This window comes from Elgaria multicarinata, chromosome 12, assembly GCF_023053635.1.
Source record: "Elgaria multicarinata webbii isolate HBS135686 ecotype San Diego chromosome 12, rElgMul1.1.pri, whole genome shotgun sequence".
NCBI lineage: Eukaryota > Metazoa > Chordata > Lepidosauria > Squamata > Anguidae > Elgaria > Elgaria multicarinata.
Window position 1 is genome coordinate 21830470 of NC_086182.1, and position 15921 is coordinate 21846390.

The following is a 15921-nucleotide window of genomic DNA, read 5'->3' on the forward strand; positions in this document are numbered from 1 at the left end:
CACTACCGCTAATGTAAATGACATTGTGGTTGCGTAAATTATCTATAGCACAATGCGAATACCACTTGCTGTTGTGGTGGGTTTCCCCAGAAAAGCCATCATGCCACCAAACACCATTGGCATTGTGCTAGAGACAGTTTACGCTAGTGCTGCATCATTTACATTAGCAGTGCAGCATTGAATATTTGCTATTTACTGTTTTATTCTGTACAGCACCATGTACATTGATGGTGCTATATAAATAAATAATAATAGTACCCAAACACACACACACACACACTCACTCACTCACTCACTCACATTCATTCTCTCTCTCTCTCTCTCTCTCTCTCACACACACACACACACACACACACAGAGAGAGAGAGAGAGAGAAATCTCAGCCTTTTATTTTTATCTCAGTATCAGTGTTCCCTTGTCAAAACATAGAGTCAGCTTCACGCAACCAGAGTTGTGCAGGAATGGCTTGGGAAAACTTGAGCGAAAAAAAGGCGGGGAAGGCGCCACCAAAACTGTGTGAGTAAGAAGCTGAAAGTTCTGGTGCTTGAAATATCAAAACGATTTTTTTTATTGTAATCCAAACTATGAGAAAGTTAATCTTCTTAGTTTAAAACTTGCTACAGAAATTGTACGATGCTCAACGTTTCAATGTCAATATTCTCGGTCCTATTTTTTTAAAAAAAATGGAGGGGGAAACCATTTCGTGCACTGCCTTTCCACCTCTGTGTTAGCAAGATGGCTTCATATCTAAAAATAAAACAACTAAAGGAACAACATAAAAGAATACAACCTAGCAACATGTATCCTAACAACACACACACACAATGCAAATGAAATAGCAAAGATACACAGCAGCATTTAAATACGATCAGTTGGGTATGAAAAAAAAAAGGCTCAGGAAAACAGCATAGTTTGTACTTGGTCTCTAGAAGATGAGCCACAACTTGAGTGGGTACCAAATACATAGTTCTGGTTGTGTGAACTGGCCTGCAAGTATAAGGGATTACTGGCCTCATATTTCAGCAAGCACCCTGGTTGCCTTTCATACCAGAGGAGGTTTCTACTGCAGCTGAATTCAGAACTGTGCCTCACCTGTTTGCTCTAGCTCCCATTCAAGATAAAGAACAGTCTTGCTCAGTGTTAGTTGAGTTTCAGCTTCCACAGTGGAAGCAACACTCTCCCACTCCAACAAAGGCCCTGAACATGCCCCACCTGATCCTTCCCCTCGCCGGTTTGCTGCTCTTCATCGCGTTCTTAGGTGAGTATTTGAGATTTGCAGATCTATAATTTACCAGTGTTAAATAATGATCATGATCACAAAATGCCTAAATGTTTCTAAGTGCTGTATATATAGGGGAAAACTCGGCAGTCCCTGCCCAGGGTTGACCTGGTTGGACACTGCCAAGGACCTACATCCCAACAGATGGTCCCTTGGAGTTGTTCCTCTTCTTCTCCATTACAACCTGCTTGTTCACCTGCCTCTTGCTCTGACCCAGACAATGGTGGTGGTGAGAAGGAGGACCAGGAGATGCCACCATCTGCTTGCTCACTGGCTCTCTCTGCCTTGCAAGCAAGTGGGAGCAATGATGGGAAAGAGAATAAGAAGCAAGAACAGCCGGTGACAATGCCAGTGAGAAGGTAGTTTCACTGAGGGAGGGGGCCATTTAGGGTGTCTTGCCCAAGGGCCCTCCCAAACCTGTGTCAGGATGAGGCTTGGTCTCCCTGATGTGGATTCCAAATTGGATTGGGAGCCTGAAGTTGAAGAAGACCAGCTAAGAAAGGAAGCAGAGGAGAAAATTCTCTAAGGTTTTTGAGGAGCCAGGGAGGAACCTTCTCAGGAGCTTATCAAACAGGAGACCTAGGCTTAGAGATTGTCTTCCCCCTCACTCCCCCATGAACTCAGTCTTTGTCAGAGGGGAAGGGAGCATTGGAATGGACAGATCCCAGAGCCTGATGCAGAGTCAAGCAGGCAGAGTTGAGAGGAGGTGGGAGGCAGTCCACCATACCAGCGACACAGCAGAAGTTGCAGCATGAAGACCCTCCCTGAAGGCAGGAAGCCTTTGATAAGCAACTGCCTTGCTTTATTTAGGCTAATCAAGCTTAGAGGATAGCTCCTAGCGTTCACACTCCCTTCAGGTGTGAAGAGATGTCTATTTACCAAATAAAGGTTCTGTGGATTGCACAGTAGACCTCTTTATTGTCTTGTATCTCAGTGGGAGGGCTTGGAATCATGACAACCTGCCCGCAGACTCACTATCTAATAGACATGAAACAAAAGGGAAAGGAAAGGAAGTATGGGTGAAATGCCTCTTTCTCTGGCTGATGAGTGATGTCCCCTTAGCTTGCTTTTCTTCTTTGGAGAGGCAGGCTTCAAGTAGCCCCTGTTCTCTCATGGCTGGTGGCAGAAGCCAGGGCACACTTCTCTTCAGCTCTCCAGTTCCAGGGAAAGTATAACATAAATGGTTGTGAAATTCATATAACCATTTTACACCATAAAACCCATAAATGGAGATTGAAACTGCCCAGTGTTTGGTATGTTAATCAATATTAGCAATGTTTTCATGTGAACATTTGGTAAACTAGGATGCATTTGGGAAGGAGCGCAAAGTTTTGGGCTGAGAGGGGGCTGAAACGTCACTGTACCAATAGGAAAGAAATACTGAATTAAGCCTCCATGGGTGGTGCTCCCTGGGAAGAGCCAGGAAGTGATTGAGGACAATACCTGCTGCTTCTGGCCTGAGGAGAGCGAGGCCACTGATTGAGAAATCTCATTGGGAAAACTTTCTTTAAATAAAATTTAGATTAGTTTGGAAGGCTGAGTCTGTGGGGTGCAGTACGCCAACTTTGAAACATTCGCAGCCCAACAAATTCTTCCCCGTATCCAGACAAAACGCAAACATTGTTTTTATAGCTACTAGAAAACAGAGGGAAATGAGTAGAGCCTGTTAACCTTATCACAACTGAACATCCTGTGGATTGAACCTTATCACAACTGAACATCCTGGAGATTGAAGAACACAGGCCTCTTTCTGCAGGTCCAGATGTTTCTGGACTGCAACTCCCATAATCCCTAATCCTGGCTGGGCCTTTTGGGAGTTATAGCCCAGCCACATCTGAAGGGCCACAGTTTCCACAGCCCTCTGGTGTGAACTTTGCACTCCTATCAACTGAGGAGTTATTTTGATAATGGAAATGTCAATACAGAGGCAGGAAGATGACCTCACAGCCAGGTCCATGTTTTCATTCCCGCACAGGCAGTGGAGCAGGTGTGGAGGTGACTGTACCTCAAGATCCGGTGATGCAACAGAGAGGTTTGAGCGTGGAACTGCCATGTCATTACAAAACATCAGTCGACAAAAACTTCATGGTGGAATGGAAGTTTGCCCCTGGCTCAACATCTCCCGACAGTGGGAAACAGGTGAAGGGGCTATGGGAGAGCAATGTGGTGAACAAAAAGGGAGAATGTGTCAGCTCTCATCTCAGACTTTTAGACCTGAGATGTATGAGGAAAACCAACAACGCTCTACTTGAAATGTGTCTGAAATTATTTAAGGCTGTGATCCTAAACACACTTATTAGGGCATTAGCAGAGTTGAACACAGTAGGAATTTCTTCCATGTAAACACACATAGGGGTGTGCTGGAAAACAGGTAGATCTGGATCTACTGGTAGAACTCCGGGTGATCAGCGGTAGATCAGTAAAGATTCCTGACTCCACCAGGTTCTGGCTGATGGATCTCAAAGTTCTAGTAAAAACGCAAAGCTGAACTTGAAAGCTTGAGGTCTGCTGTAAAATGCTATGTAGAAGGTGCCCCAAAAATATCCATTGCTGACCCCCAGCCACCAAAATTATTGTCTGCATAAGATACAGGGAATTTCCCAGACTGCCATGTTCACAAGCATGTTCTTCTCCAACCAACGGCGAGACAACAAGTATGATACATGGAGGTCTGGCTCTTGAGCACCCTTCCCCCTCTCTGTGCCCGTCAGCTGTTTTGAACCACAATACCTATCAGCCCCAACCATTGGCCATGCTAACTGGGGATGATGGGATTTGTAGTCCAGCCCAAATGGAGGGCATCAGGTCAGGGATGTCTTGTCTCTCCAGGCAGCTCCTGCAAAACATTCCTGATGGGAAATTGCCATTCTGGATCACAGAGAGAGCTTCCATGGATACAGGGGGCTCTCCTTTTCAAACAGCCTCCCTCCATGAGTAGAGGGTGACAAATGGGACAACGGAGGAGGCAAAGCTATCGCACCCCCCTCTCCTCTTGTGTTTAGTCTCTCTAGATATAGAACGCCTCAACAGAACTATCCTGGATCACTATTTTGCAATATCATTGACAGGTATGGGGAACCCAATCTGAATCAGGTCTGCATTGGGTGGAAAAGGGCTAAGTCCCACTGCTCCCATGCTAGAGCTAGAGTGTTATCCAGACCAGTCCCCCTGAAGCTCATACTATGGGGGGAGAAACAACAAAAGATGTGGCTGCCAGCTACATCTTTAAAGTAATGTCTGCTTTGGATCAGCTGAAGAACCACTGCCAAGATCTGCTGAAAGAACAGGCCAACAATAATAAGGTCCTTCAGTTGAGGCCAGTACTTCGATTATAGCTAAATGCTACAAGAATTGAAGGAAGGAAGTTGTCCTGGCTTCATCAGGGAGTGCATACAGATGCCCAACCCATCAGTATCTACCGAGGCAGGAAGACCCACTCATGTGTGCCTTGTCATTTTCCCCACCATCCTTAAACATGTCTTGCTGGAGAATCCACTACCATCAAGTAGGCAACAGACCTTTTCCCCCAACCCAGTTCCCTGCTCCAAATGTAGCCTCGGTGCTGGGTGAGTTACGTTGCTTCCCTGTTCTTGAGCTCTATCAGCTGGCTGTCGTCCTCTTACGACGGCTTGGATGTCTGAGAGCAAGTCGCTGACAAAATAATTCTTCTGTATTTGTAACAAGGCTAACGTGTGGCCCAATATGGCCTGGCTATCACTGTGTGCCATAATCGTCAATGTACCCACCTAGTAAGCATAAGATAGGGTGACCAACTGTCAGGATTTCCCCGGATTTGTCCTGGTTTTTGTTCTTTCCATGGTGTCAGGGGGGATTTTCTATAATTTTCAATAATGTCCTGGAATGACACACCTTCCCCTTTAAGGCTGCCATTAGCATGGCAGAAGTGAATGACATGCTTTCTTGAGGCACATCAGTCCCCCACCCCGAGCTCCAATTGAGGTCTTAAAGGGGAAAGTGGGTCATTCGTGGACATTATAGAAAAGGCCCCAATTGGAGTGGATGGTGGTGGTGCAGAATGAAATCCTTTCCCCTCCTCCACTCCAATCGGGTTCTTTAAGGTGGCGGGGGAATAACGTACTTTCTGCAGGACTCAGAAAGCTGCTTCCCCACACACACACTAGGTGTCCTCTTTTTTGGTTTCCCAAATATGGTCACCCTAGCATAAGAAGAAAATCCTCTTGATCTTTATGGAGTTTAACTTTCATAAAAACTTAAGAAGAGCCCTGTTGGATCAGACCAAGGGTCCATCTAGTCCAGCATTCTGTTCACGCAGTGGCCAAATAGCTGCCTTCAAGCAGGACATGAGTGCAACAACGCCCTCACGCCTATGTTCTCCAGCAACAGGTGTACATAGGTAGCACATAGCCATCAAAACTAGTAGCTATTGACAGCCTCCTCCTCCGTGAATTTGTCTAACCCCCTTTCAAAGCTGTCCAAATTGGTGGCCATTACTACGTCTTGCAGTAGTTGAACTTTGCACTGTGTGTAGATGTCCGTCCTTTTATCTGTCCTGAACCTCTCACCAATCGGCTTTGTGGGATGACCTTGGATTCTAGTATTATGAGAAAGGAGAAAAATGGCTCCCTACCTTCTCTCTCCACCCCGTGCATAATTTTATACACCTCTCCCATGTCTCTCCTTAGCCTCCATTTTTTTCTGAGCTGAACAATCCCAGCTGTTATAAACTTCTCTCACAGGAAATATGCTAGGGATTGCTGCCTTGTTTGAATTTCTAGTTTGGGGCCACAGCTAGACCTAAGGTTATCCTGGGATCATCCAGGGTTCGCCCCTGCCTGAGCACTGGATCCCCTGTGTGTCACCTAGGTGAACAGGTTTGACCCCTGGACGATCCAGGGATAAACCTTAGGTCAAGCTATGGCCTAAGATTCACTGATCAATTGTAAGTTAAACACAGGCCTTTCCTTCAAGTAACCACAGCGATCCTTCAGCCTTTCTGCACTGGGGTACCTTTCTCTCACTGAAACTTCCTTCCCTCTGCAGATCCTCTACTTCACAAATAATGTGCTGTATAAACCCGGCTCCCAGGCTAAACGGCTAAGCCTGCTTCATGACCCTCCCACCTCGGGTGATGCGTCCATGCGACTGAGCGAAGTCCGCGCATCAGATGCCGGCACCTATAGCTGCGAAGTGAACAATCCTCCAGACTTCGATGGATCTGGTTTCGGGCTTATCCAATTCACAGTTTTAAGTGAGTCCCATTTGAATTGTTCTTTTAACACTGGATAGGAGGGACGCTGTCTTGTAGCCATGCATAACCAGCCCATACACAGTATTTATATGTGCTTGTCTTTAAAAAAAAATCTTCCCTTGATTATATTGGAAACTTCTCAATCAATCCGTTTTTTAAAAAAAGTGGGGATCTGCAGCCTTCCAGATGTTCCTGGACTCCAACTCTCATAAGCCCCAGCTAGCATATGTGTGTCATGTGAATCATTAGTATGTCATGTGAACCATTCCTAACCATGATGGCTACATAACCATGGTTTAAACACACTCACTAAACATTTGCTGGCTTAGTGTGTTGTCTGGACAGGCCCTTCATGAGCATGTTTAAACCATGGTTATGTAGCCACTGTGGTTAGGAATGATTCACAAAATGCACTAAGTCATGGTTCACATGACACACTAAGCCATAATAGTTAGCTCGAAATGTTTCACCACCGTAGCTTAGCGTGTTGTCTGAACAAGGTCTCTCTCTCTCTCTCTCTCTCTCTCTCTCTCTCTCTCTCTTTCTGATATTAGTCATGTCTATCTTTTGCCTTTCCAAGGAAAATAGCACTCAACGTGACTGGCAAAAAAATACAGATAACTTAACTAAGTTGTAATTAAAACGTGAAACACCCATCAAATCAAAACACATCCCTTAAAAACAGAAATAAAAACTGGTTGTGTGGCTGTTTTGTTTTAAATAATGGCAGCCTCAAAATTAGATCAGGACCATGCCATGGGGGGAGAGGGGGTTTAATCCCTTATTCTCATTTTGTCCCCCGTCTACTTGATGCCTGCTTTTGCCAACTGAAGATGTGAACGCCACATCTAGTTTCATTCCCCTCTCTCTTTTCTCTCTCTTACACACACAGAGTAACCCTTACACATATTTACTTGGATGTAAGTCCAACTGTGTAAATATGCATAGGACTGCAGGTGCGTGTATGCGGGTCACAGAAGTGGTGGCAAAGTGAAAGTAAGGAAAACCTAAGATCGGGAAATGGAGCAAGAAGTAGTAACCAAAAGTGGAATTCCTCTTTTCCCATCAGTGCCTCCGTCCACTCCTGTGTGCACGGGGACCACCAGTGCCTCGGTGGGGTCAGACACCAGGCTGGCCTGCAGCTCTTCAGAAGGTGTTCCTGCCCCGATTTACACCTGGACCCAGATGGATTCAAAGACTCCACTACCACTGTCCAACATGGTGCAAAGTAAGTGGATCGTGGCCTTCCTCAGAGTTAATATATATATATATATATATATATATATATATATATATATATATAGTGCCAAAATGATTTTTAAAAAAATAATCAGGTGCAATTGTGCAATTTCTCTTCTTATCAGCAGGGTGTGTGGCTGGCTGCCTGCAGGTTAGTTCAGAGAGCTGAACAAAGGCTGTGTTGATACATTTTGCCGCCGGCAAATCAGGGAAGGAGATATTCTCTTCATTTGAGAATTCATCATCACAGGCCTGTGTGGAGAAACCCCTCTCATTAGATTGGGCAGGTGGGAAGAACGCAAAAGAACACAGAAGTCAACCCTTAAAATCACCCCATCCCCAGGGATGGAGGTTCCACAGCCCTGTTCCAGAGGAAAGCCAGTCTTCAGGAACAATGTACATCTTTTTTCAGAATTCAGAAAAGGAGGCACAAGGCAGTTGGAAGATCCCAGGTTGAGTGGCTACTAGCCTGGTTCACTAACACACACACCCCGGAACATGGCTTCCTGGGTCAGTAAGGCTATATACACCAGTTGCTGTGGAACATGGGTGGGAGGGTGCTGTTGCACCGGGTCCTGCTTGTGAGTCCTTGGTCAACAGCTGGTTGGCCACTGTGTGAACAGAATGCTGGACCAGATAGATCAAGAATGGGTCCTCTTATCTTCTTATGGCTGGGAAGGACCTCTCTTTGAGACCTCCCTGCCAATTGCTGCCTCTTGGCTTCCTTTGAATCCTCCTCAGAACCTGTGGGCACAGCCGTTTGGCTCCTGTGCCTTACTGCATCTAACCCTGTAACCAACCCGAAGTCTGTCTAACTGCCCCTGCTGTTCCCCTTGTGTCAAATGTTAGACCAGGGGTAGGCAATATGGCACCCAGAAGTGGAGGCTGATGACTCTGATGTCAAATGGGTGGTGAATCCACTCTGGGCTTTCAGTCAGAACCGGTTAGAACTCTAAAGGAGCCATCCAAGGTCCATATTCTTCCTTCCTGTTAAATGTCTGGTTTTTGCAACCGCTGGCTGACTGTCCGAAGCCAGATCTACAATAGGCAGGATATAACACTTTGAAAACAGTTTGAAACCTGTATATGGAGTGTGTCCTGGGCCGCAACAATTGTCACTACCGTTATAAACCGTTTTAAAGCAGTAGTGTAGATCTTGCCCAGGAGAGAGCAGGGATGGACGAATTCAGTCTATTACCTGTCCATGTCAGTTCTGCGTGTCCACATCAGTCTCTGAATTTTATTTTATTTTTAAAAGCATGAAAATTTGCATTCATTTCCATATACAAATCTCCCCCAGTGCACATATTTTGTATGTAATTTTCCCTAACTTAGGCAATTTTGTACATGCATTTCCTGAGTATACCCAATTTGGGGGCACGTCACGTTTGAGCCAAGGGCTTGCATCCCCAAAAGGCCTACCATCTGAAAGCTAACAGGGAACTCCAGATTAGGTACATTGGCTTAAAAATCCAGACCAATCATAATTCTCCCCCAACCCCCCTAAGAGAGAGCAGGGGGTATTTACCCAAACTCTGGTATTGATTTTCATTTGGTTCTTCTCTCCTCCCCACAGATGCAAAAACGGGGACACTGTTCCTGATGAATGTCTCGCTGGCTTTCTCCGGGACGTATCAATGCGTGGCCTCCAATGAATTTGGACGGCAGAGCTGCGAGATATCCCTCCATGTGAAAGGTGGGGACAAGTGTTCAGACGGGAATGCCAAGAAATTCTTCTTCTTAATCTTTCTGGGTGGCTGATGGTTGTACGATGTTTAGCTGCCTCCGTAAGCATAAGTGGGAGGTTATCCTATGTTGGTGTTTGAGAAAGGTAATGGATGATCAGGGGCTTGAATGGTCCTTATAGGTATGGAATCTCTCTCTCTCTCTTTCTCCCTGGCCAGGTCTACACCAAGCAGAATATAACACTTTAAAATGGTATGTGTAGTGTGCCCTGGGCCTGAACAGTTGTCAAAACTGTTATAAACCATGATAAAGCAGTAGTGTAAGTCCTGCCGCTGTCTCTCCCTCTCTCCCCCTCTCTCTCCTTCTCCCTCTCCCTCTCCCTCTCTCTCTCTGTCTCTCTCTTTCCCTCTCTCCCTTTCTCTCTCTGTCTGTCTGTCTCTCCTTCTCTCTCTCTCTCCCTTTCTCTCTGTCTCTCCCTCTCTCTCTGTCTCTCTCTCTGTCCCTTTCTCTGTATCTCTCTCTCCTTCTCTCTCCCTCTCTCTCTTTCTCTCTGTCTCTCCCCCTCTCTCTCCCTATCTGTCTGTCTCTCTCTGTGTGTGTCCCTTTCTCTGTCTCTCTCTCTCCTTCTCTCTCTCCCTCTCTCCCTTTCTCTTTGTCTCTCTCTCTCTCTCTCTCTCTCTCTCTCTCTCCAATCTCTCTCTCTCTCTCTCTCTCTCTCTCAATCTCTCTCTCTCTCTCTCTCTGTCTCTCTCTTTCCCTCTCTCCCTTTCTCTCTCTGTCTGTCTGTCTCTCCTTCTCTCTCTCTCTCCCTTTCTCTCTGTCTCTCCCTCTCTCTCTCTCTCTCTCTGTCTCTCTCTCTGTCCCTTTCTCTGTCTCTCTCTCTCCTTCTCTCTCCCTCTCTCTCTTTCTCTCTGTCTCTCCCCCTCTCTCTCCCTATCTGTCTGTCTCTCTCTGTGTGTGTCCCTTTCTCTGTCTCTCTCTCTCCTTCTCTCTCTCCCTCTCTCCCTTTCTCTTTGTCTCTCTCTCTCTCTCTCTCTCTCTCTCAATCTCTCTCTCTCTCTCTCTCTCTCCACCACCACCCCAGTTTCTCTCTTGCTCACCTGTCATCCCATGGTCTCACTGGACAGTCCTGCCTGCAATATAGGGATCATTATACAGACCTGCCTTTACAAGGTCGTTATATAAATTACAATAAAATAATCTTTTGTGAAGCACTCTGGGCGCTCTAGAAAGCACAGTGTGAATGCTCATTCTAAATTATCAAGTATCCAGAGACCAGCGAATGTACTATGGGGAAGTATTGCATTTTCTCATGTGCATTTGGAGCGCTCCGCAAACAGGCATGAGGGATGACATGAGGCTTTATGCCACCAATCTGAAATAAATCCACATGGGCTACTTCTTCAATTTGCAAAAAGTTCCTCCTTCATTTTAGTCAAACCTTCATAAGCCTATGGCACCATCTAGTGGCCAATATGTATCTACATTTTCTTGCTCAGGGTTGGTGTAGTTGTTTTCCGTGTGTGATTTTATTTTAACTAATCAGTCGTGTGCAAGAGCAGGGCATAGTGTGGTTTAGTGTGTAAAGTGTTGGACTGGGAGTCGGGAGATCCGGGTTCTAGTCCCCATTCGGCCATGGAAACCCACTGGATGACTTTGGGCCAGTCTCTGACCCTCAGCCCAACCTACCTCACAGGGGTACAAAGATAAAATGGAGAGGAGGAGGTTCCTTGGAGGAAAAAAGGTGGGATATAAATGTAATAATAATAATAATAATAATAATAATAATAATAATAATAATAATGTGGACCTGAGCCCCACGAGAAGAAGGTTCTTGTCTCCATCCCCACCCAACCTCTACTATATTGCAGGTTGGGGGTGAGAGAGAGGCTTCTGACAACCTCACAATGTAGTCCAGTGTTACTGTCTGTACATTGCAGATAGGTGGAGGTTCAGATGGAATTATTTGATGACAGGCTTGCTCTATAATTGACTGTTTTAAGATGGGAGCCACCCTCCAATGTAGTCCAATGTTGCTTTTACATTAGGGAAGAAGGGGCTGTGTCTGAAAGTGGGCTCCCAGCAGCCCTGCAGCGTAGGATATATTGTAAAAAAAGGGGGAGTTAGGGAGGTGTTAGTTGCTGCTCCTTTTCAGGCTACAGAACACCTTGGGCCAACATCGCAAAAGAGATCTGTCCTCCCTCCTGGACCAAACTTATTCTCAGCTTAAGGAACAATACATACAATCATAAGTGGCTTGCCCAAATCTCACCCTTGTACATTGCATTGATTAACCCAGACCAATCGCTCTCTGATTCCATAATCTCAGGCAGGGCTGACACCAAGACCAGGCATGGTTGGCATCTGCCTATGGGCCCACATTTCATTAGGGCCCCACTGACAAGAGCCCCCTGGGCTTGCTCCTCTTCCTCACCTTGGCAACCTGCTTGTTCACCCGACTCTCTCGCTCTGTCCTGAACAACGGTGGCAGTGAGAAGGAGGAACAGTGGAAGCTCCTGCCTACTTGCTCACTGGTCCTCTGCCTGTCTACCAAGCAAGGGGTGGGGGGAAATAGGAGGAGGAACAAGAGCAGCTGGTGGCAGTGGCGGTGGGAAGGTGGACTCGCAAAGGGAGGGCACACATCCAAGATGTCTTGCCCAAGGGGCCTCCAAAACCTTGAGCCAGTGCTGGCTTCAGGAGAGTTGGCAGAATCAACTGGTAAAAGGTTAGCTGGGCTGCAGCAATTCCAGCTGCAGCCATGTGTGGAAGGGTTGTATTTGGAATACTCCCTGAAGGGTCTGGGGTGGACGGGATGCCCTGGAAATAGAAAATGTAGCACGAAGGGGAGAAGGCTCTGCTGCCATACCCACCTTCCAATGGCAGGGAATGATTGACATGGGACAACATTAAAAGATGTATCATTTCCCCCACACACACACCCTTGTCTAAAGAGTGAAGACCTTGGGTGGCAGCTGCAGGTGAAAAATGGGTGGAAACCCAGAATGTTTTTCTTAAAAACCTCCCTCCTCCAGATTTTTTGAAAATTGATGGGGTGTATGTGCATGTGTTGTTTCCCCCCAGATTTTTTCTGGTTCCACTCTGAAAAAACTTTCACATGTCTGTTCTCACCCCATTACAGGAAACAGTACCATGTGATTCTATTGACTGCATAAACTTGCTGTCATATACATATTAAGAGATTAGCATCTTCATCTGAGGAATGAGTGTGTGTTGAAACAAGGCAGTCCACCCATAACCACTCTGCTTGGTAGCGTCCCAACAGGGTGACTAAGGGTGCAATCCTATGGACACTGGACACTGTCTAGATGTCCATAGGATTTTGGGATTTCTGGGAACTGAGGTCGGAGCCAGGGCTCTGACCTGGGTTCCCAGAAACCAAACTCCCTGCCCCCTTGTAGCCAGCATGGTTCTCACCACACCGGCTACATCTCTGGCCTTGGACATGGAGAGGGTGAAAAGAGGGCAATCCCTGGGGTAGGGATGGGAGGAGACCACAGAAGCCACTTTACGCAGCTTCCCATGTACCACACAGCCTCTCCCATCTGCTCCAAGGCTTCCTGGCTAGACAGGAAAAATCAGCTGTCCAGCCAAAAACGCAGAGTGCCTGGTACACGGAGGTGAGGTCCAGCATTGGGTCGTTGTCAGCCTCCAAATTCAAAGGCTGTTGAATATCTCCTTAAGATTGTGCCCTCCAGGAATAATTAAGCTGCATTAAGGAATACTGAGTAGGCAGTAGCCTTAGGATTCAGATATAGTTAAGGTCACCTTTAAAATGAAGCCTTATTCCTGTAACGTTCTCCTGCCCTTTATAAAAAGATATGGTTTGCATCCATCAGTTTCAGCTTTCAACAGTTCCTGCTGAATATACTCTTTGTTCCTGGTTTATCAGATAAACCCCTGAGCTAAATCTCCTTCACCACATCTCAGTTTTGACACCCCAATGACATTCCTGTTAATTCTACTGCAGAATTCCGGGCCCAAAGCCAATTCTCATCAATGCCCTGGACATAATGGGTGTTTGATCATACTTTGGGCAGTGTAAATTGTTGCAGCTGCACTGAAGGACGTCATTAAAGTTAATTTGGACGAATTAAGATACATCCGTAGGGGATACATTGCAAGACCTTTCTGCATGATAAGGTGTTTTCAATACTTCAGTAGCTGTGGAGTTGCGTCCCATTTGTTCCATACATTCCAGTTGCCTTTCCTTGAAGTCGTGCTCCATATATGGAGAGTATTGTATTTCCTCATCATTGGGTGGGTGCTCTATGGGAAAATGTGATCTTGGACATGGGAAAATGTAATATTCCCTCTTGAGAGCACATCTAGTCTATCAGTATAGGAATGAGGTTATGTAAATGCTGGGCGTGGGTACCTACTGGTCATTGTCTGTGTCATCATTAGCACTGAGTAACACAACTCTCCCCACCATCTCTACACAATTTTGGAAAAAAAAATGTTTACAGTGCTGTGTGTGTGTGTAAGGATATTTTCTCTTCAGCAATTGTACAGTACCTTCCAGTGCAACTCCAGTGATTAGAACATTTATCTAGCTAAAAACAAAATACATTTCCCCACTCTTTTTGGTATGTTTGCAAGAGCATTTCTTAAGTAACTGATTTTTGAAGATGGCAGTGCTCCTGGCAGCAATAGAAATGCCTATATCTGAATAAGGGTGTGCATATGTGTGGGAAGTCAACACCTCTGCCATAAATCTTGGACTTCCTGTGCATCCTTGATGATGAGAGGGAAGGAATCCAGATCATTTGTGGGGTCCCAGCAGAGGTCACAAGAAATCAGTTTGGGTGATGGGCTAATACCCATGAGGCCCCAGTGGCCATCACTGTCATAAAGAATAGAAGTTTGGAATGGATCTGGGGTTAAGGTTATGAATTCTTTGGTTGGTTGGTTGGTTGGTTGGTTGGTTGGTTGGTTCAAAAATATTTATGTCCCACCACGAGAGCGGTTAAGATTCTTTCAACTTCTTCAAGTCAGCTCCAGTAGAGTAAAAAGAATGAGTCTAGTCTATGAAAGTTTATGATGTAATGAATTCAATGGTCTTTTAGGTGCTTAAAAAGACTTCTTTGTTGCAGAGGTGGAACTGGATAATTTTAGATGCTGGGCTAATAAGACCTATGGAGTTATTTAGAAGGTGATTTATATTACTTTGCTTCCTGCAAAATGTGATATGAGAGCTCTACTGCATCTGAGGGCTCTCCCACTCTTTCAGCTTCATTTAAAAAACATTTGTATCCCACCCTATATCACTAGGATCTCAGGGCTCAGTGCAGTCCTGGACCTCTGCTCTGAAGTCCTGGTCTGAAGGAACCACTGCATTGCTGTTTAGACTAGGACTGGGGTACAGAGCTTAAATTAGGGTGACCATATTTTGGAAACCATAAAGGAGGACAACATGGTTGCCATGTTAAAATTATTTTTAAAAAATAATTTTAAAACCTCAATCTTTTTTTAAAAAAAACACCTAAAACTCAATGGATGGACAGATCTGTTTCAAACTTGGCATAGCTAAAGTCCTTGTTAAGAGCAATCATGGTGCCACGTTTCATCTCTTTACCTTTAAAAATAACATTTTAATTTTTTAAAAAATCCTCATATTTTAAAAAAATTCCTAAAAATCAATGGATGAACAGATCTGTTTCAAATTTGGTATGGCTAAAGCTCTACCTAAAAGCTATCATGGTGCCAACTTCCATCTCTTTAACTTTAAAAATGATGGTTTAAAAATAATAATTTTAAAACCTCAATTTTTAAAAAATCCCTAAAAATCAACGGATGAACAGATTTGTTTCAAATTTGGTATGACTAAAGCCCTTCCTAAGAGCTACCATCGTGCCAAGCTTCATGTCTTTATCTTAAGAAATGATGGAATTATAAGCATTTTTGTTAATTCCCATTAGAGCTGCTCTTTGGAGAAAAATCCGGATTTCCCCTCCCCCTCCCAGATTTGTCATCAAAAACCCGGGCAAATCTGGGCAAATCCGGTCATATGGTCACCCTACTTAAATCGATCCCTTTCTCAGTGGCAGGCTTCATCCCTGGATCCCCTTGCTGCTGAGTATTAGTGGAGTGTGCCATTTGCGTCATCAGGAAGTGATCACAACTAGGGCTACCAGAGAAATCCACCATGGAATCAAATGAGTTCAGATTTCTTTGAATTCATCCTGTGCATTCAGCAGCTGGCCAGTTTTTCCCAAGTCACACAGATTTTGTGGTTTAGCAGAACATTGTTGTTGTTATTTACTTTATGGAATTTTACACAAATTTTATCATAGAAAAATACGTAAAATGAACACTGGCCAAAAATGTGAATTTCCCCCATAGGCTACAGCATGAAATGTGCATTTGGGAGGGATTTGTATATTTGTGGGGAGGAGAGAGGGAATTTGTGCATTTTCACTAGTTCAAATTTGCACAAATTTGGGAAATCAGAACAAAATCCAATTCC

General features: G+C 45.1%; 1 protein-coding gene across 1 annotated transcript; it reads left to right on the forward strand.

Moving 5' to 3' along the window:
• Positions 1 to 1203: 1203 nt before the first annotated feature.
• VSIG2 (V-set and immunoglobulin domain containing 2) lies at positions 1204 to 9509 on the forward strand. Its single transcript, XM_063139505.1, has 5 exons — positions 1204 to 1258; positions 3255 to 3418; positions 6302 to 6509; positions 7579 to 7737; positions 9325 to 9509. The coding sequence occupies exons 1-5, from the start codon at positions 1204 to 1206 to the stop codon at positions 9507 to 9509; spliced, it is 771 nt and encodes a 256-aa protein (XP_062995575.1).
• Positions 9510 to 15921: the final 6412 nt, after the last annotated feature.